We start from the raw sequence: 22866 nt of genomic DNA, 5'->3' as shown, positions 1-22866 counted from the left end.
ATTAAGGAAAATGCGTTAATGTTCCCCTTCCTTTGTGTATATATCTATACAACTGGAATCCATATATTCATTAATAAACTGGAGACTGACAGTCAACTATGGGTTCGGGAAATCATCTTGCCACCAAACAGGGGTAATGCTTGAGTATTTCAAACGCTGTTGATGCATTATTGTGTATTTTGTGGTGGGTTTTCTCTATCAAATCTATAACATTAAAATAAATAAATGCACACACACACACACACACACACACACACACACACACACACACACACACACACAGACACACACACACACGCACACACACACACACACACAAACACATGCTTGCATTATATAATACACACAAACAGCAACAAATGACACAGTTATTTTACAAAGTTCCATCCTTCACTTTGGCATTTAGTGTTATTCTTTGCCAAACTCATATATCCAAACATCTTTTTATACTTCTTTTCTAACATGCAACCAACCTTAGCTTTACTTTTTAACTCTGACACTAAATCTTCCCTACTAGAAATGTTACACCCTGCTTCACAGGTCACTAAGTGTACTATTAAGTGTGTTTATGATGCAGTAGATGTTCTGTTCAGGGCTGCTGCTACTGGTGCTGTAATGCATAGACATGCATGGATAAGATTACAGAATTTCCTATACTAGGTTAATATTCAGTTACCTAATGCCCCTCTTGACAGAGACAGAAGTCTTTTGCTTGGCTATTTTCCGCAGAAGTATAAAAGAAACTGAAATGGGTAAGCTGATACATGGAGTCTAACAACTCTTTTTGTCTCCTATTCCTAGATCACAAAATAATTATTCATCTTCTTCTGGTCTTTTTTAAAGTCTTTTAAACCCCCAACAAAAGCCAACTAGACAACAATATGCAAAACTGCAGAAAGATTTAGAATGGAAAGGTAACAGATTCTAATAACCATCCTTTCAAAAGAAAGCCCAATGACCTATGCCTCCCCCTCCCCCAAGCTGAACATTCTTCCCAAACTGCAGGCCATCTCTCCCACTGCCTTCATTTAACAGAAAAGATAACTTGAGATGTTTGGGTTCTTAAAATACACACAGACTTCAGTTGGCATCCCTTCTACCTCAACTTGGGATTTCTCATTCTCCCAAAAAATCAAATACATCTGTCTCCTCAGGTTCTGTCAGATTTGCTGTTACAGAGGGTAACAGAACTAGTGCCTCTATACCAAAGGGGCAGACACATGGAGACCGATTTTGGAACTTTCAAAGCTACACATCTTTCTTTTGGTTTTAAAATTCAGTATGTTTACTTTACAAACTCTTTCCCTCCTTTTGTTTCCCAAAGCTTTTACAGTAGCCTTAGATTTAAAAGATGCCTACTTGCACATCTCAATACACAAAATGCACAGCTACTTCCTAAGATCCTTTGCCTTTGGATTGTACTTGGCATGTTCATCTGTATATAATCAAATTAACTAGTTCAAAGAATGGTTTAATATATTTGTCTTCTTTTTTTATACCAACAAGAGTTTTTTCAAAGTGCTTGACACCAGTCATAGACATTTGTTGACTTCTAATATCCATATTTTTCTATAATTGGACAATTGTCTCATCTCTGTTTCATCAGTCCAAAACACCCTAATTGCTTTTCAGTTCACCACAAATCTTTTTCAAGAATCTGGGATTCAAGCTAAATCTCAAAAAAAGTCTTGTTTAAATCTTTCTCACCTATTAGTGTTTTTAGGGCACCTACTGGAAACTTCCCTGTCCATTGCATGTCTTCCACCAGGCAAAATGATATCTTATCACGATCATTTCTGAATATGGTCTATCCAAACGTGCCCACTAAAAGAGCGTTTCTAAAAATTCAGGGTTTCATGGTTTCCTCCATCCTAAAGATTCTATTTGCCAAACTATACAAGTAAAATCCAATTTATCCCAAAGCAAATTGGATCGCGCATGTTTATTTCTTTCCTTACCAGGTTCCAGTACTCAATTTCATCAAGAAGGAACTCCCACAGAGGGCTTATCAAATTTTTCTAAATCAGGGCCTCCCATTTCCCAAATTCATGCTCAAGCAGTGATAACCAACACTTCAAAGTTGGCACTGAGGGGCAGTGTCAAAGGCATCAAGGTTGAGGGTGAGTGGAACCTCATTTCAGGAGCAAGTGCATAAATATTAAGAAGATAATGGCTCTAGTAAAATCTATTAAAGCCTTAAGTTAGCTGTGGATTCATGGACCTTTGTTAGTGATAATGGACAACACCACACTGATGTAGTTTATAAATAAACACAGAGGGAACAATATCATATGCCCTGTGAAGACTAGCCATGATTGCCTGGAAACTACCAATACAGAACAGCTTCACCCTCCAAGTCACATAGATTCCAGCAGAGTACAATAACAGGCACTCTGAGCAGATCTGGGAAAGACCCTCATGAATGGATGCTACACCAGGGGTCTTCAGGGGCATTTTCCATCTGTGGGGAACTCCCCAAATAGATCTGTTTGCCTCCTTTTCTAAAAGACAACAAAACCAGCTCTGTTTCAGGATACCTTGCAAAAAGGCCTGGAAATTGTTCTTTCCATTGGATAGGAATGTTTCTCTCTATGCCACCTCCCTTTCTTCTTATATCCAAAGTTCTTCTAAAGATCATGACAGACTTGCCAAAAATGCTTCAAGCAGTTCTCTTTTGGCCATGACAGCACTGGTTTTCCCTTCTCATGCAGCAAAAAAACATTCTCACAAAATGGACCTTTTCACACAGGACAAGGGAACCTTAACCCATTCAACATTCAAAATTTTCACTTAGTTTAGATGATAAATGTTCGGTGTCACTTAGTCACCTTTTTTCTCATGAAGTATATTAGGTGTTAAAGGAGGCTTCAACACCTTAAAAAGGATTTTTCGGATGGAGTCATAAAATAGAACAAGACCTATTCCAAGTAGTGACTGCTCTGATCTTACAGCACCTGAGTGATTTGCATAATCCAGGCCCAGGATACACTTCTGTAAATGTTCATCTTTTGGCCATTTCTGCGTGTCTGCCTTTAGATCCAAAATTCTTCTTTATCTCAACCTACACAATTTTTGAAAGGGATTTTGAAAAATTTAGTCACTGAGAAAAGAAGTGGTACTTCCTTGAGTTCTTAATTTTGTTTTGGAGAAGTTACATCTCTTTCCTTTTGAAAATGCAGACAGTGAGTGCTTCTTTAAAATATCTAATATGGAAGAGTGGTTTTCTTATTGCTCTGATGTCTGCCATATGGGTATCTAAACTATAGACCCTTATTCTATGCATCTTTTCATGATTTTCAACAAGAAAAGGGAGATTCCTAGCACCTACCCTTCTTTTATGCCAAAGGTTGCCTTTGAATTCACTTTGAACCAAACTATTCAGTTCCTTGTGTTTTATCCTGAGCTCCAAAACAAAGGAGAAAGCAGACAACTGAGATTTTAAATATACCAACTCTGAGACTGCACTATAATGCAGATTTTATAAAGTCAAGATTAAGGATTTTGAAATTTTAACCAGCCTTTTTAATCTTGGATGGCAAAAACAAAGGGCAGATGGGTTCTTAACAAATAATTTGTAGATGATTGTCTCAAGCTATCAAATTTTGTTACACTCATCATTGAATATGTCCACCTCAGAAAGTTAAGGCTCACTTTACTAGAACTGTGGTTACTTCTGAGGCTTTTTAGAAAGGGGCGGGCTCCAGGTCTATACTAGATGTGCAATTTTGTCTATTTTGCACTCCTTACTACAAATTTAATTCATTTCTTAGAGCCATCCTTCAAGGCCTTCTGGTCTCTGATCCATCTCCATCCACCCTTTCTTTCTAAACTACAGCAATTGTCCCTATATAGTTATGGATACTGCAACAGTGATCTAATGAAGAACATAGTATTGTTGTGTAAGTTAATTTGCCATAACAGCAAATGTTTGAAAATATCACTGTAGAACATAGTATTGTTGTGTAAGTTAATTTGCCATAACAGCAAATGTTTGAAAATATCACTGTTGCAGTATTAACACCCTCCCATTTTCCAAATGCTTCTTCTGCTTCTTCCTTGGCAAGAGGTACACTACTTTATATCTGCTCTCCTGACATGATGTTATATGCTGTTTTTGACCTAATTGTTATAGAGTTTCAAGCTTCAGCCTCCCCTTTCAGCAAGAAAGCTCTGAGGTTTTTTATGCTCATATGTCTCTGTTATACCAGTACATACTCTTGTGCTAATGGCAGAGGTATAAGTCTCAAGGAAGGAGTGCAATGCTTCGTAGTCTGCCAGATACCATATCCTTGTCAGATTATGACTCACATAGTTATAGCTGACGCAACAGTGATCTAGTCAGACATCTGCTATTCTGGTAAAATAATGTGATGATATCTGTTAGAAATATAGCTATTGCAACAGTGATCTAGTCAGACATCTGCTATTCTGGCACAGCCAGCTATTTTACCTGCAGCCAAAACAACTATAGCTCGCACTCATCTAATCTCTGCACTCCTCTATGCCTCATCCATTTTTACTAATCTATCTAAGAACAACCTCAGCAAATTGGAAATGTCCTGCAATAGCATTGCCAGATTTGCTACAGGCAACCCATTTAGAACCCACCATTGCATTAATATAAAGCAGCTAGGATGGCTAGAACTACAAACCTGATTAAATTCCACCAACTAACCATTGCCCATAACACTCTTTATAAACCTTCCAATACTCCTATACTATCTACCCTCATCACCCCCTATAATAATCTGAAGTCCTTATGGTCATCGCACAAACTTCTTGTATGTCCCTCTAAACCTAACAAGGCTGGGGATTCTCTCTTCTCTAATGCTGTTGGAAAATCCTGGAATCTTCTTCCCAATGACCATTCCTCACTTGCCTCTTTATCACTCTTCAAAAACAGACTGAAACTTTTCCTCAGAACAAACTGGTTATGTCCCTGTACTAAACCTGACTAGTCATCTTTCTCTTCAAATTAGGCTCTGCCTATCCCATACTTCTCATTAACTGTTATACCTACCTATTAACTATAAATATCATCTCTCTCTAAATTAAATTATTTCCCAACCTCTGTGGTTAATTATTTTGAGGGAACCCTTTATTAATATTACTATACAATAACTTCCTTCCTTTTTTTATTATGTACTGTACCTGTATGATGTATTGTACCTGCATTTTGCACTGCTCTGATTTTTGCCCTCGCTGAACATTCTGTGGTAACATGTATGATGCATTGCATATATGACTGTTGTTTGTTATTTATTTGTTGTGTTCTTGTTTATGTCTTGGAGCTTATCTTCTCGGCCTCTACTGAAAATGGACATATATCCAGTTAGACTAGCCCAGTCAACAAATGTAAAATAAATAATAATAAAGAATTTGCACAACTGTACTTTCAGATGAGTGTGTATTGATATTCTGAAGTGCATTTAAAAATAGAAAAAAAAAAAAAATTAAGCAAAGAAGTTCTGTAATATAATTCCGGACTTCAACAATGGAGTAAAAATTTAAATGTACATGGTTATAATACTGCACTTTCCAAACAAAATGCTTGCTTTTTACTTTAGTGGGCAATGGATGTGCCATACTGCCCTCAGATAGTTAGTCTGTAAGTGGATGACACTTACATTAGCTATGAGAAACTGACTCAAATTCAGCTAAATGCAAACTCAACGGTCCAAAAGGACATAGCAAAACTCACTGAATGGCACTGTATGGCTTTGTGAGTATATATATTTATAAATCACTGTATGCATTCAAGAAAGGTCAGATAATGTTTTACTTCTGCTGTTCTACAGTTCTGATTTCTGTATAAGTTACTGTACCCAGATATAGTGGTTGTGATGTCCTGGGGATAAATACCACTTACCCAAAGAGCAACAATTTCTGAGTTAATATGAATATTCAGGGAAACATATCTAGTAATTCTTCTGCATGAGGATGGTTGAGCAACCTTCCACAAGAAATATTATTTTTCTGTTTGTGTAAAGGCCAATATTTCATTATGATGCCATTCAAAAAGGTATTCTGGCTTGATTTACTAGTTTTGTTTTACTTTATGTAACTGGTTTATCATACGCTGACCAATACCCCTTTTCAAAGATTTGTCAAAGTGGCATGCTGTAAAGCCATCCTAGTGGCACAGAGGTAGAGTACCTATTTGCCCTGCTGGTGACACAGAATTGGGTATGACTTATGCTGACATTAGGGGTGGCTGGGGGGATAGGATGAAATGGCCAGATCTCCTATCCTGGTGGAAGGTGAGGGAGGACTCAGTGCTTGTACAACTTCTAGTGGAGACCGAGACCCTCACAGGGCATTTTTTACAATGAGGGTGGTGACAATGTCATGACATCATTGCACTAGCCATCTCCACAGCTAGGGGCACTGATGATTCACTGTGAGGATGACTGACAGGCTCTGCACTTGCCAAACCTCATTGGATCCTTAGCTTCCTGTGGTCTACACACTGAGTATTACTGAGGCTCACTCGCTGAGGAGTTGTGGGGGCCCACCTGGCAAAGGGTTACATCTGAGATAACTCAGCAAGAAGTCATTGAGGAATTTACAGATGGGTGAATGCAGGAGCCAGGGAGAACAACGTGAGGCTGTGTGGAGTCTGCAGGAGGTCACAGAAGTGACAGAAAGGGCTGACACAGACAAACGACTGGTGTTAGAGCTATGGACTAAAACAAGCCAAGAAATGCATAACAGTATCCTTTGGGAAGTCATTCACCCCTGATAACTTTCATATTTACAACACACCCCTTAGAGTTGACCCAGCAGTCAGGGACTTAGGAGCACACATAAGCAGTAATCTATACTTTGACCATCATGTGTCTACAGTGGTGAGGAAATCATTCTATGTTGCTCAACTTATAAACAAAGGTATGACATCTAGGTCCAAGGAAGCCATTGTTTCTGTGTATTTGGCATTCATCAGATCTATAATTGAGTACAATGCCCCCCTTTGGTAAGTACCTAGCCAGGCATATCCAACAAATGGAATGTCCACTGAAGTTCCTCACTAAAAGAATACAGGGCATAAGTAACGTGTCCTATGCAGACCACCTCAAGGCCCCAACCCTGTATTCTTTCTCCTACAGGCTGTTGAGGGGAGATCTATTTCTAGCATACAGGGCATTGTCAGACCCCACTCTGATGGGCCACCTGCATATCCACAAAACAAACAGTGCCAGAATGACCAATTCAAAAGACTTAAACATTGCCTATAATATAAACAGGACATGCTGGAGAGACAGGTATGTATCCCACAGACTGCCCCATCTCTGGAACAGGCTCCCCATCTATGTGAAGCAGAGTTCCTCCCTAATCCCAGTCAAGTGTAACTTGGACAACTGGATGGAAACAGGAAATTCATCCTTGTCTTAGCAACTATGTCTATAATGGACACAGGCAATCTGCAAATGGCTGATCTCCCAGGCCCCTGCTTGTAAATGTTTCATCTCCCAAGCCTCTGCTTACACTTATCAAGGGTATCAGAACTTTTCAGAGATTTGGGATGCATGGCTAGGCTTAAAAAGGCCCTTGTAGTCATCAGCCTAGTGAACACCTATGATCCTATAAAAATGTAATGTTGCAAGACTGTAGTTTTACATGACCAGTATGATTGTGGTATACCATGTTATCATTCACCCTTCAGACCCACGAGCTATCCAAAACCTCCCCCAGCCAGCAATCTGAGAAATATCACAAAGGAAAGTCCTGAATGCATTAAGTAATGATGTTATTACTACAGAAAGGTCTTCTTCCATAAATAAAAGTCTCCATCTCTTCCAAAAATCCCCAAGTAATTAATCTCACAAAGTTCCTATGACTCGTGAAGCAAGACAATAAGAACTCTTAATATTTATGGGAAAAGAAAACCCAGCCACTGGGGATGCACAAGCCAGTGCATTTCTTTGTGCCTGTCCCAAGCCCGGATAAATGGGGAGGGTTGAGTCAGAAAGGGCATCCGGCATAAAACTTCACCAAAACATTTCATGCAGTCACCAAGAAAATTTTTTATACCAGATCGGTTGAGGCCCGGGTTAACAATGACCGCCACCAGTACTGTTAGTCTACAGGGTGCTGGCGGAAATTGGGCTACTGTTGGCCGAAGGAGGAGAAGAGGCGGAAGACATGGCCGAAGGCAGGAAGAGAGGAGAAAGGCTAGGACTGTGGTAGTGAGGGTTGGAACTTTGAATGTTGGCAGTATGACTGGTATAGGGAGAGAGCTAGCTGATATGATGGACAGAAGGAAGGTTGGTATATTGTGTGTGCAAGAGACCAGATGGAAGGGGAGTAAGGCTAGGTGTATCGGAGGTGGGTTCAAATTGTTTTATCATGGTGTGGATGGGAGGAGAAATGGCATAGGAGTTATTCTGAAGGAACAGTATGCTGAGAGTGTTTTTGAGGTGAAAAGAGTGTTGGATAGAGTGATGTTTATGAAGCTGGAAATTGATGGTGTAATGATGAATGTTGTTAGTGCGTGTGCTCCACAAGTCGGGTGTGCAATGGATGAGAAAGAAAAATTTTGGAGTGAATTGGATAAAGTGGTGATGACTGTACCCAAGGGAGAGAAAGTGGTGATTGGAGCAGATTTGAATGGGCATGTTGGTGAAGGGAACAGAGGGGATGAGGAAGTGATGGGTAGGTATGGTGTTAAACAAAGGAATGCAGAAGGTCAGATGGTAGTGGATTTTGCGGAAAGGATGGACATGGCTGTGGTGAATACGTATTTTAACAAGAGGGAAGAGCATAGGGTGACATACAAGAGTGGAGGAAGATGCACACAGGTGGATTATATCTTATGTAGGAGGGCCAGTTTGAAGGAGATTGGAGACTGTAAAGTGGTGGCCGGAGAAAGTGTCGCTAGGCAGCATAGGATAGTGGTTTGTAGGATGACATTGGTTATCAAGAAGAGGAGGAGGTGTGTGAGGGCAGCACCAAGGATCAAGTGGTGGAAATTGAAAAAGGGTAATTGTGAGGTGGAGTTCAAGGATGAGTTAAGGCAGGCATTGGGTGGCAGTGAAGAGTTACCAAATAGCTGGGTAACTACAGCAGAGCTAGTAAGGGAGACGGCTAGAAAGGTGCTTGGTATCACATCTGGACAGAGGAAGGATGACAAGGAGACATGGTGGTGGAATGAGGACGTACAGGAGAGTATACAGAGAAAGAGGTTGGCAAAGAAGAAGTGGGATTGTCAGAGAGATGAAGAAAGTAGACAGGAGTATAAGGAGATGAGGTGCATGGCAAAGAGAGAGGTGGCAAAGGCTAAGGATAAGACATATGAAGAGTTGTATGAAAGGTTGGACACTAAGGAGGGAGAAAAGGACCTGTACCGATTGGCTAGACAGAGAGACCGAGCTAGGAAAGATGTGCAGCAGGTAAAGGTGATAAAGGATAATGAGGGTAACATACTCACAAGCGAGGAGAGTGTGTTGAGGAGATGGAAAGAGTACTTTGAGAGGTTGATTAATGAAGAGAATGAGAGGGAGAGAAGGTTGGATGATGTAGGGATAGTGAATCATGAAGTACAATGGATTAGCAAGGAGGAAGTAAGGATAGCTATGAAGAGAATGAAGAATGGAAAGGCTGTTGGCCCAGATGACATACCTGTGGAAGCATGGAGGTGTTTAGGTGAAATGGCAGTGGAGTTTTTAACCAGATTAATGAAATCTTGGAAAGTGAGAGGATGCCTGAGGAATGGAGAAAAGTGTTTTGGTACCAATTTTTAAGAATAAGGGTGATGTGCAGAGCTGTAGTAACTACAGAGGGATAAAATTGATCAGTCACAGCATGTAATTATGGGAAAGAGAAGTGGAAGCTAGGTTAGGAAGGGACGTGATGATTAGTGATCAGCAGTATGGTTTCATGCCAGGAAAGAGCACTACAGATGCGATCTTTGCTCTGAGAGTGTTGATGGAGAAGTACAGAGAATGTCAGAAGGAGTTGCATTGTGTTTTTGTAGACTTAGAGAAAGCATATGACAGGGTGCCTAGAGAGGAGTTGTGGTATTGTATGAGGAAGTCAGAGTGTCAGAGAAGTATGTAAGAGTGGTACAGGATATGTACGAGGGTAGTGTGACAGTGGTGAGGTCTGCGGTGGGAGTGACGGATGTATTTAAGGTGGAGGTGGGGTTACATCAAGGATCAGCTCTGAGCCCTTTTTTATTTGCAATGGTGATGGACAGGTTGACAGATGAGATCAGACAGGAGTCCCCGTGGACTATGATGTTTGCAGATGACATTGTGATCTGTAGTGAGAGTAGGGAACAGGTGGAGGAGACCCTGGAGAGATGGAGATATGCTCTAGAGAAAAGAGGAATGAAGGTCAGCAGGACTAAGACAGAATATATGTGTGTGAATGAGAGGGAGGATACAGGAATGGTGAGGATGCAAGGAGTAGAGGTGGTGAAGGTGGATGAGTTTAAATACTTGGGGTCAATAGTTCAGATAACGGTGAGTGTGGAAGAGAGGTGAAGAAGAGAGTACAGGCAGGATGGTGTGGGTGGAGAAGAGTGTCAGGAGTGATTTGTGACAGACGAGTACCTGTAAGAGTGAAAGGGAAGGTCTACAAGAGGGTAGTGAGACCAGCTATGTTATATGGGCTGGAGACAGATGAATTGACAAAAAGGCAGGAGTTTGAGCTGGATGTGGCAGAATTAAAGATGTTAAGATTTGCACTGGGTGTGACGAGGGTGGACAGGATTAGGAATAAGTATATTAAAGGGTCAGCCCAGGTTGGAAGGTTTGGAGACAAAACCAGAGAGGCACGATTATGTTGGTTTGGACATGTGCTCAGGAGGGATGCTGAGTATATTGGGAAAAAGATGCTAAGGATGAAGCTACCAGGTAACAGGAAAAGAGGAAGGCCCAAGATAAGGTTTATGGATGCGGTGAGAGAGGACATGCAGGTGGTTGGTGTGACAGAGCAAGATGCAGAGGACAGGAAGAATTGGAAACAGGTGATCTGCTGTGGCGACCCCTAACGCGAACAGCCGAAAGAAGATGATGAATATTTATGGGAAAAGAAATGTAAATTAAATAACAGTGTGATCAGACAAGTAAACAATATGATCTATGCATCTAAGAAATCTGTTTTTTTTTTGTTTGTTTTTTTTCTCCCAGAGCAGTCTATTTTTGCCAGGAGTTGTTGAAGTCAGCTTTCTCAAGTAATTCAGTAAGAGTTGAAACACTGACTATAAAACAAGGGAATGAGGTTTAAGGTCAATTATACAAAGAATGTTCCTCATTGCCAGTGAGCATCTGTACTATCTCATGGTGAAACAGTAGTGTTTTCCACCACAGCACTGCACTCTGCAGGAGACCAGAGCTCCAGGCCTGAAAGAAGAGGTTTTGAGTGAGCATACGTGGCACTAATTGTGCAGCAGTACCAGCATGGCCAGTGCTTCCATGCACTGTGTGCTTCATGTGTCAGAGCAGCCTGGAGGGCAGATGCATAAATTAAAAAACCCAGGCCCATCAGGAGTCTATGACAGCTTCAGTCTTCTTGTTTCTTATATACTCTAAAAATAATTGTGTTTACTTAAAAGGCTAATCCCTCCCTTGATAGGAGAGATCAACCCAGTGAGGATGAGGTGGGACATACAAATGGATCAACAGGTCTGTGGTAAGAAGAAAAGTGATCAACACTGGCAGGAGAAAAAAGACACATCAGTGAAGTAAGAATGTACACAGCCAAAATGCCCCCTCCCCAAGTCTTTTAAAATCAATAGCTAAGCTCCTATATTTCAACTTAAAACATTGAAATAAAGCATGTTGTGAATGAATGGACAAAAGGGAGATATGACAGCTGTAGGCAAGCAGTGTCAGTGATACCAAATACTCATAAAAGGATTTGATTAAAACCTTTATTCAGTTAAATTATGTTTTTTTTTTCTTTCCCAACTGTTGTGTAGTTAGTATACAGAAGATAGGGGGTGTTGGGTCTCCCCATCAACCCTACATTGGGAGTGTAAAGATAAATGCTCCCTGCAAAAAGAACTTTATATGAGGTTCATTAAAAGTGATTTTCAGTAAGACCATTTCAGAACAGAGGGAATCCCTGAAATTACCTTTTGAGTCAACATGATTCTGACAATAGCAGGCGGAAAGGGGCATTCAGTTGATTTTTGCTACAAAATATTTAGAATTACATAAAGAATCTTACCCTCTAGAATTTTCAAAACATTTGCACTTGCTAATAGATAAGGCTAATGAATGCCATCACCCCCAAAAGAAATAAATGTGCAGCATGTCCTGTCTTTGTTTCAAAATAAGGACCATTAAGAGAAGGCTGTTGTACTACTGCTGTGCACTGAAGGATGGCATTGTATCCCATGTCCTTAACATTATCAGTGCACTGAAGGTACTGTAGAGGAAGGGTGTCATTCCTTTTAGCACTTAAAATATGTCCTAGTTTGCATCTAACCATTGTTATCTGGCTAAAAGTTGTCTACAGGGAAATTTTACCTTTCAGCTGATTGCATTATACTTATTTAAAGTGTAGCTGCAGCCATATCATCAAATAATATATTAATATAATGATTATCATCATTATATTAATTTTTATCTACAGAAGAGATTACATTTTATATGCAATGCTTGAAATTTTGAGGATCTTTTACTCAGTGATAGCCTATTGGTTCACTTTTACAATCGTACCAAGAAATTATTGTGTGTGTGTTTATATATGTGTAATAATTAAAATATCACTTAAAATGGATAGCACTGAATGTAATAAACACCTAGGATGTAACTGTTGATGACAGACCTATTAATTATCGACTACAGGCCCACTCTTTGAGATTATTTTATCTGTTATGGCGCTCCAAATCCAATGTGTTTTTGTGTGTGTGTGTGTGTGTGTGTGTGTGTGTGTGTGTGTGTGTGTGTGTGTGTGTGTGTGTGTGTGTGTATATATATATATATATATATATATATATATATATATATATGCATACATATGCATAAATGCATAATTAAAAACATTATACTGCTTATCACAATGTGCTGAATGGAACTTATACATAGGAGGCAGCTATTGATAACAGACCTATTCTGTGAAATTACGTTATCTGTGATGAAACACCAAATCCCATCAAACTCTTTGCCATTTTTATTATGCATGCTGCAATTATGACACAGTTGTATCAGAAGTTCAGTAAATAGTGAAAAACAATGCTTTTATGGTGATTATTGTTCTGAAATTCAGTGCTATGAGTGAACTGATGTAGAAGAGAGGAATTCATGAATGTCAATATTATAATTGCAATACATCATAGCAGTGACTTGGCAACTTGTATTTTAACCACTGTGGAAAGTGTTGCCTGGTCATAAGGGTTTGTGCCACTGTAAACAAGTATGACCCCCCCCACTGTTAAAAAAATATATACACACTACCCATGATCTTTGTCATGGTGCACAGATATTATGCAATGAGATTATATTAAAAGAGAGCGAATACAAACTCATTGGGGAGATATGTCAGATTTTGTCTCCAGATTGCAGGGCAATTCACTTATGTATAACTTAAATTGTTTAGTTCTTATCCTTATTTTAAAGGGCTACCTCAGAGTGAAAAAAGTGACTACATAATGAAAGCATATGATTAAAACTACTGCAGAATACCCTATAAGTGTTTCACGCTGAATGTTCCTAACCTGCATTTTGTTAATTAAATCTGTGGCTTACTAAAACTGGAATAACATTTCATATACTCACAGTGCCTTTTAAATGTTTCGTATAAATAATATGTTTAGGGGCAATGGATTACACTGTGGGGGTGGCAAATCTATGATATGCAGCATTCTGAACCAAAACCATTAGCAGCTGCATATTCAAATGGTGGTATTTACATCTTTTCTTTAAACTTTCCACCTGTGAGTTTGACTTTTGAAGATGATGAACTATATGGTACATGCCATACTAAGTTGGACAATATTAAATACAATATAAAAGTGAAGTCGGATATTATAAATGACTGAACACTGAAGTTTTCCATCCAATATATTCTGTTCTTTACTGTTACAAATGCTACATTTGCTCCATTCTTTAGAGAAATAATTCCTATGATATGCCAATTTCTGGCACATCACTACAGAAGATTGAAGCTATGAACTGTCAGAAAAACTGCATACCCTATGTTTGATTAATTCTGTCTCTGCAAACTGTGTGACTCCGACTAAGTTACTAAATTATACATTTCTCCTAGGTTGTCTGAACTGAGTCATTTGTACCTAGTGGGGTTACCTGACAAAGACATTAACAATGGCGTGTTATGTGTTTCTAAATAAAGATTTCATTTTGAGATACTCTGTCGCTGTCTTTCTCTCTCACGCTCGGTCTCTCTCTCTCTCTCTCAAAAGGACTGGTAGTGAATGCCAGATATCACTGACAATGGATGCCAGGTTTTCACTTTATTATAATTTACAATGAAACTCAGTATCCTAAGGGAACACGGTTTAGACTAAAAGCAAATCCAGACAAATAATCAAATGAACAGTTAAAGCAAATCTGAGTTATATGCTACTAAATAAGGACAAACAACAGCAGAAAACACAGAATTTGCAACCTGTGAGACAACTGCAGAAGATGCTGATTGGGATTTTCCACCATCCTCTCCTGATGAAGGAGCCATTGCCGGACTGGGGCTGGAGTGTCGCTGCCTTCTCATGAAGGGGAACACACTAGGTTTAAAAATAAATAAATAAAGGAATTAGACATTACATAAGAACGGAAGTATGTACTCTGCAAAAAAAAAGGAAAAGTTGGTTCTAATACTGCATTTGTTTGTTCCTTACAGCAAAATACCAGATGAAACTAACAACTTGTATTATTGTGGGAGGACAACTGGTACAAGTACTCCTGCAGTTTACACCAAGTTTGTAAAATGTCTTTGAGATAAATAAAAGCAATTTGTTCATCAAGATATTCAGTATGAAATGTTTTTCCTTGCTAAGAAGATATTAAACATTGGTCACACCACCAGATAAAGCAGCAAGCGCCACATGTCCAGATAAAACACAGCAGCTGAGATTTATTTAGCTCCTAGACCTGGACCAATGTCATAATTAATACTATGCTAGCACCAGGAATAAAAAGCATCATGGAGCACACTGATGCATTGTAATGCAGCATACAATATAAACTGCATGCAAAAAGGCAGTGCACTGGCGGCAGAGATAAGGTTAAAGAGGAAAAGCACTGTCTAAATGAGTGGGCTTAATTTTAATGAGTTCCTTGGATATGGTATTGTTACATTCCCATAAAGCATTGCAAAATGAGTCAAAGGCTTTTCCTCTTCCCTTAGGCTATTTAACCTCATAGGCAGAATAGTTAAGTGAGGATTTGGAAAGCGAGACACTGCGGTTTGTCCACATAAAAATACATGCTGTATAAGCACAGCAATGCTTAATTCAAGAACTTGACAATTTAAACAACTTATTTCCATAATCTCAGCTTCAGCAGTTTTGCTTTTAATTTTTCATCATGGATCTAGTGAACGAGATGTATTATCTCTCTCTGTTTAGAATGCAAAGGTCAACAGATAACTGGATACATAGTGCATGTTTTTTCGATCAGGGATGTTTTTAATAATGCTGTCAGGAATTGGGAATATGTATTATTTGAAATGGTCTACCTTTTAACCTGCCTTGTAGATATTCATTTTTTATGGTGCTAAGTTTCAAGGGCGACCACAGTGGTGCAGCGGTTAGCGTTGCCACCTCACAGCAAGAGGTTCTCCAGTTCGATTCTCGGCTGAGGTGCCTTCAGTGTGGAGTCTGCATGTCCTCCCTTTGGTCGCGTGGGTTTCCTCTGGGTGCTCCGGTTTCCTCCCACCTCCTAAAGACATGCTGTAGGTGGATTGGACACTCTAAATTGGCCCTAGGCATGAGTGTGTGTGTGTGTGTTTGCTTTCTGTGGAAGGTTGGGTACCGGGCTGGCAACTCGACACTGTAAAACTCCACTGCCAATCATGAGTGGACAGGTGATCCGCTGTGGCGACCCCTAACTGGGAAAAGCTGAAAGAAGAAGAAGATGGTGCTAGGTTTCAGTATGAGAAGATTATACTGTGAGTTTAATTTTGCCTTTTTGATGAAGAAAGAACATTTTTGAGTTGGGAGGGACAGCCGTAAAATGAGAGGCATGTTTAAATAGTTATGTGGTTCTTTAAACTACTTAGAAGAAGCTTGTCAAGGGATGGCTGAGGAGTAAATAAAATTATTGCTCAATTAATGGAAGTTTTCTCATTATGTTTGTGATTTGGATGGTAGCAAGATAGGAAATACCAATTTTTTTTTTTTTTTACAATCAGTGTTTTATTTAAATGAAATTAAAAATATTACAGAAATATGAAATGTAAACACAAAGGGCCATACAATGATGCTAAATTAATAAATATAAAAATATTAAATATTGTTAAGCTGATTTTAAATTTATAGAATGTATTGGTACAGTTTTGAAAAATCAAAATGATGAGTATAAAATGCACCAAAAGCAAATACATGAAATGCAGTTATTCTGTAAATAGAATAATGTGAGGAACTGAAATAAAACAGAGAATGTTTGAATACAAAAACAAAGCCTTATAGGTATGTATATAAATAACACCAGGTTAAAAAAAACTATGGCCAACCTTTCTAATATTACAATTACGTCCCAAGAATTTATCAAAAAAGACTCAAATTTAGCAACATGTTATGACTAATAAATAATGCACTGCTGGAAAATTATATATTTATTGTCAATGCTGACTGTTTACTGAGAAAAAAAAACATTAGAAATAAATAATTAATTATGAAATAATCAAAGTGGCCGGAATCTACCAGAAATGAAAAAATCCTTGATAGTTTAACAAGCAAGTCAAAAACATGTCCTAGGATTCAGAAATATTTTTGTGTGTGGCAAGTGATTTTGTGCAAAGAGCAGCCACACATGGGTGGGGGCTGCTTAAGAGACACCCTGAGCATATGTGAGGAAACACAAGAATACAGGCCCCAACTGGGGAAAATGGAAGATGGTATAGCAGTCATAAGGTGTTTTGCTCTATCAAGTACCAGTTGATATGTAATGCACAAAGTATTCATAGTTCTTTTGTGTTCAATTGCCCTTGATGGCTATTTTAAGCCAAGCCAATTTCCTTTCAAAGGTTAGTATATAACCCTATACCTTGTGTCTGTGAGGTAACCACTTTAACCATTAAGTCAGTCCCAAACCCAGTATAATATACAATGTGCTTAAAGCCCCCCCCCCACTCCAGCCAGTACCCATTGCTCCCATATCTGGTACGCATTTGATTTATATCAGTGGACTGTGCAGGGTTTATTTTAGCCACAAGCATCTCACTGGCAATGCTGGACATGCCCTGTATCCATGGTTAATGACACCTAGCAGACATTCCAGGAGCATGGTAGAAAATCGCTACAACTGTCACAGACCTGGGTTATTGCTGAGCATGTGTTTGAGCTGCTGAAGGCCTAGTGCTCACAGCTGAAGCATCTTCCATTGATGATTATAGTTCTCTACATCCAAACATGTAAACATTGAAGCAAATCAAGTTCTTCACTCCTGCATATTTGCTTTCACAGTTCTGGCAACTTTACACATAACACCATGTAATCTCAAGATGAATACACCACAGGGTACTGAGGATATGTTCTACTCTGTCTGAGGTATATAGTCAAAATGAACTTTCTAGAACTTGTACCACATGGCCTGCAGGTCACTGTTACTGGCTCATTAGCACTGTTATACACGTACATAATGGCACAATGGTGTTAGAGATGAATGGCAACCTCAAGCGTATGACTAGGCTGAAAATATATATTTTTTTAATGGCTGGACGCACAGCAGATGAAGGATTTATGAAACATTTTGTTTTACTGACTATATGTGCAGCAGTTCTGGAACAAAGCTCTGTTATTTGGAACAGTAAAAAGGCAATGTTTTACATACATACATAGATCTCCAAGACCAGCATCATCAATGGATAAGCATATTTCCATGTAGAAGCCTTTGTATTTAAGTATAACATGAATATTTAAACTTTTCCAACATTTAACATATTACTTGCGTATTTATATAGTTCGTTCCAAGTTTTCTACAGTCTCCCACTGCACACAGTGGCATCATTCTATGTTTTGTACCTAGTCTACACCTTAACTCTCAATTGCTGACACATTTTTGCTTGTGGAAAAACTAATTCCATACAGTTCCTTGTGTGTTTGTCCTTTTTTGACTTTCTAGTATCAAGTCACCCTTTGGACCTTAAGCAGCACATGCTGAACTGCCCTAAAATCTTTACCAACATTTAGTTACAGAAATATCTTACTCTTTTTTGTTAACATTCTTTGCATTTGCTCAGGTCTCTGTTTCCACCCTTTCTCAGATTGATACCAGACTACATTGCTATACTTCAGTTTAATTTGTATCAAATTGTCAAAATGTGATGGAATAAGTCTTAATTTTACAGATTATATAAATGTTAGCGTTATCACCAGTATTTTACTATTATCAGTATAAATATTATTAATATGTTCTGAAAAAGTCAAACTTTTTTACAGCAGAATACCAAAGTCTTTGTTAAGTGTTGGAGTGAGTATGCTTACATAAAACATATCCTGTTTTATTTTTTTTTTTTACTTTCAAGTGTCACCTTTTTCATCTTAGTCTTACTGACAAATTATATTCTTGAGATCACTTATAAAACATACCCTTAAATTTTGTTATGAACAGTTTAATCATCAGGGACAACAGTGTAGCTAGGGTGGGGCAAGACGGGCAACTGCAACGGGAGCAGTCGGGGGCATATTCAGACAATCCTGATCTCTCTTTGCAGTCAAACCTGAGTGCTGTAGTGCTCCATGTTTGGTCTAAACTGTAGCAACTACTTGCTACATTGTAGGAGTTTGCTACAGTTTAAAAGTAAAAAAGTTTATTTTTTAACTAAAACCTGAGTGCTGAAGCGCTCTGTGCAGGCAGGGTATAAACTGCATTAACTTTTTGTTACATTTATAGCAAGAAGTTTGCTATAGTTTAAAAGAGGAATTTTTTTTGTAACTGAAACATGAGTGCTGTATCACTCCATGTAGGCAGGGTATAAACTATAGCAATTGTCTGCTTGTAGCAAACAGTTTGCTACAGTTTAAAAGAAGAAAGTATTTTTTAATTAAATATATTTAAGGAGGGCTAGGGTTAGGGCACAGAAATAGGACCTGAATGGCTGGGGCAGGCAGGAAAGGGTATGTGCTGTGAACCTTGTCATGTTGGTGTGCCAGTAGAAGGAACGTCCATTTTTCTTTGCTCTTCACTTGAAGAGATGGGGGGATGCTGGTTCATAGTACTGGTGAGAGAACAGTATTTACGGTGACTGATTATTTAATTAGAGCAACGCATTCGTTATTTTTTCAATTATTAAATTTGTGACATGGCTGGCTATATGCAAATTGTGTTTGTAATATGTTTGATTGATTAGGTAATGATTCAAAAGCAATTTAGATTTTTTTTCAAAAATGAAAAATTTTTAAGAAGCAAATTCAAAAATGTTCCCTTTAGGATTTTAAATGTGTCAGGGTTTCTGGTTTTAGATTTATACATAATTTAATTAATTCATTTCTTTCTATAACATTATACCAGCAATGTATCCAGGGCAGGGCAAGAAGGCAACTACCCCAAACACAAAGTGTTGGGGGGGTGCACAATCAGCAGATCAAGATCTCTCTTTAATGTAATACTGGCTTTTAAAAGTTGGCATTGCATTTGCGGTCAGACCTGAGTACTGTAGCAAGTAGTGTGTGATCTAAACTCCAGCAATTGCTTGCTAATGGTAGCAAGCAATTTGCTATAGTTTAAAGGTTAAAAAAAATCTGTTTTCTTAAACTGAAATCTGAGTGCTGTAGTGTTCCATGCAGGCAGGGTATAAGTGCTAACACTACACTTTTAACCTTTACAGATACTGTAAATAAAGCTGGAAATATCAGTAAACGTGCCTCCTCCTTATTATCTAGACTTATCTAAAGCCTTTGACATACTTTTTCACAGCAAACCTCATCAAATGTCCTCACTAGGTCTATCTCAGGCCACCCTTCTATGGTACAAAAACTACCTGCCCAATAGGTATCAGTCAGTAAAGTAGTGATTCACTTTTTCCATACCTTCAGTCGTCACTAGTGTATCACAAGGTTGTGTCCTTGGTCCCCTTCTGTTTAACATTCTCACAAACATCCTCCAAACATCCACACACCAAGCCTCAATAATGCAAAATGCAGTTGACTCCACACATATGAACATCTGGCAACCTGACACATCTCCAAAAATGTACTCAGAAAGCTTTAACAGCCACTGAAATATGGCTTTGCAACCTACAATTCATTTACAATAAAAAAATGTTTTTTCCCCCAAATCGCTCTCTCTTGATTAAACAGAATTTAAAACTCTCTTTTTCTTAAAAATACAACCACTGAAGTTACTTCTTATAGCAAATTATTACGCATGATGGTGGATGGCAATCTTAAATTTGACCTGCATATACAAAAGTGCATTAAAAAATCACCAAACACCAGGTATGCTTTACAAAGCCAGAAACGTTATCACCAATGCAACTAAACATGCTTAACTCATGCCCTCACCATCCTTTTTAACCTCCATGCATCACAAAAATCAAAACTTGAATGATGCTATAATAAAATGGCTAAATTTGAAGCAAATACACCTTTCGGAATCCAGCACTGTATAACACAAAAAAGCTTAAATTGGTCAGAAATACCCCCTTTGACTGACATATACACAGCTTCTTACCACCTATAAAATTATCCAGCATCCATCTGCTGGTTCTTCACTAAATAGCATTCTACAAAAGAATGTTCCTGATCAGTCATTATAGCCAATGACCAAAAAATTCCTCTCTCTCCACAAATTTATCAAATCTGCTGGTCAAGGTCTGTCTTCATACTATGTTGCTAAGGCCTAGAACTCCTTACCTATATCCACTAGGTCAATACCCTCCCTCTAGTCCTTTAAAACCACTCTGTAAGATTTCCTAGCCAAAATCTGATGATGTTCTTGCTCAACTACAGGATAAACTATATCCTTAAATAGGAACAAGTATCTATTCATACCTTACATCTTCTTAGTTTCTCTTCTTCACTAACTTCCTTACTTGAATCAATTTCTTTCCATTGACTCTCTTTCTAAATATGTTATAACCTTGCTTTTTTTATTCTCCATATGTAATCCCGGTTTGTATTACAGTAAATTTCCTCTAATTGCCTTTAATTTCTATAAACAGACTATAAGCTCTCTAAATAAAAATTAATTGTCATATAAGTTATATCTATTCTTAACCAGTGTTTTCACATTATGTCTAATTTGGTATAATTATTTAAACTGCAGATGCTTTTATATTATTTTTGAAGATTGTTTTTGCAATACTTTAGAGCTTTTCTCCCTGAGCTACTTCTGAAAATGGACACCTACCCAGTCATACTTTCCTGGTAATCAAATATCAAAAATAAATAAATAAAGATAGCCTTCACAGATTCATGCTATCTGAATATACCATCACCATCCTGTGAGAACCTGCCTGTCCCTCCTAATACACTGCAGCATTTGTTGTGGTCCCAACCCTCTTGACTCAACTGATAGCTGTCCCAGTAGCTACTTCAAAACATATAGTCTTGCCTAGGAATGCAAGGGGGAGCTATCCACTCACTCCACCCCTGACTCAGTGACGAGGCCTACTATCAGAAGATCAGAACTCATTCACAGTTCTGTCCTCTGTTCCACAGAGTTGGTTAAGTCTTTATTCAGTTTATGGTCAATGCCATGTTCCATTTTGTTGTTCATGCCCATACATTGAGTATTCTGTTCATATCCTGAAAATATGAGTATCCTAGAAGTACACAGTACTCCACATATGACACTACAAGCGGTCTGGACAGAAGGATAATGCCTTGTTTTCTGTTAGTGATGCCACTTCTTCTACACACCAGCACTTCTCCTCTTCTTGACCACTTTGTCATGTTAACTTCACATCTCTGGCATATGACAGCAATACCATAGATCTATTTCCACTGTTGTTACTGCTACTCCAACTTCTCTTCTCACAGAGTATAGTTTCAAAAATACATTATTATTATTATTATTATTATTATTATTATTATTATTATTATTATTATTTTGCATTGGATTTAAATTGCAAAGTTTTAGACCATGTTTTAATGATGCCAAGTCCATTTCATTAGTTACAACAGTTTCCTGTTTATTTATTTTTTAAACATTTGTTACATGAGCATGCAGTCTGGTCCAAGTACACTTTTCATTTGTTATGATTATCACTTAGCTAGTCTTGTATGTTTCAAACAATAATGACATTCAGAAAATCATTAGCTCTGGAAATAAAAAATGCAGATGCATCCCAGATAGTCAATATATGAAGTTTCAAAAAACATGCTGCAGTGAAACATGTTTGGATGCTATGATGTTGAATTGTTTCAACATTTCTTTATATGATAAATTTATTAGCAGGGACTCTCCTCTTGGCTTATTGCCTTTTATTAGAGAAGATCAAGCATGATGTTAATACAATTTAGGGAACAGGAAATTCCCTTATTCACAAGAATAGGGAAAGGTGAGTACAGCAAAGGTTATTAGTCCAACCATGGACGAGATGACAGATAATTACATTATGAACACACAGACTATGAAAAGGTAGGTTATGACAAAGAATCAAGGAACCATTCAGAAGTAAAAACAAGCACACATGCATTGAATTAGAAAATGTCAGTAACTAAGGCTTTGTTCTACAAAGATTTTCATTCATAAAGAACAGCAAAACATAAGTGTAATTATTCATTTCAAATTA

At 38.2% G+C, this 22866-nt stretch overlaps 1 protein-coding gene across 3 annotated transcripts in view; it reads right to left on the bottom strand.

Moving 5' to 3' along the window:
• Window positions 1–22866, bottom strand: part of LOC122816610 (regulator of G-protein signaling 11-like) — a 1281503-nt gene that overhangs the window by 113094 nt on the left and 1145543 nt on the right. For all 3 annotated transcript variants that reach the window (XM_044089514.1, XM_044089516.1, XM_044089517.1), the window contains exon 17: window positions 14578–14692. In XM_044089514.1, coding sequence (XP_043945449.1) covers window positions 14578–14692 — 115 coding nt within the window. The remainder of the gene's footprint in view (window positions 1–14577; window positions 14693–22866) is intronic.

Source organism: Protopterus annectens, chromosome 12.part0, assembly GCF_019279795.1.
Source record: "Protopterus annectens isolate FY-2018-M chromosome 12.part0, PAN1.0, whole genome shotgun sequence".
NCBI classification, from domain to species: domain Eukaryota; kingdom Metazoa; phylum Chordata; order Ceratodontiformes; family Protopteridae; genus Protopterus; species Protopterus annectens.
The sequence above is the reverse complement of the archived record's forward strand: the minus strand, read 5'-3'. Positions and strand labels throughout refer to the sequence as shown.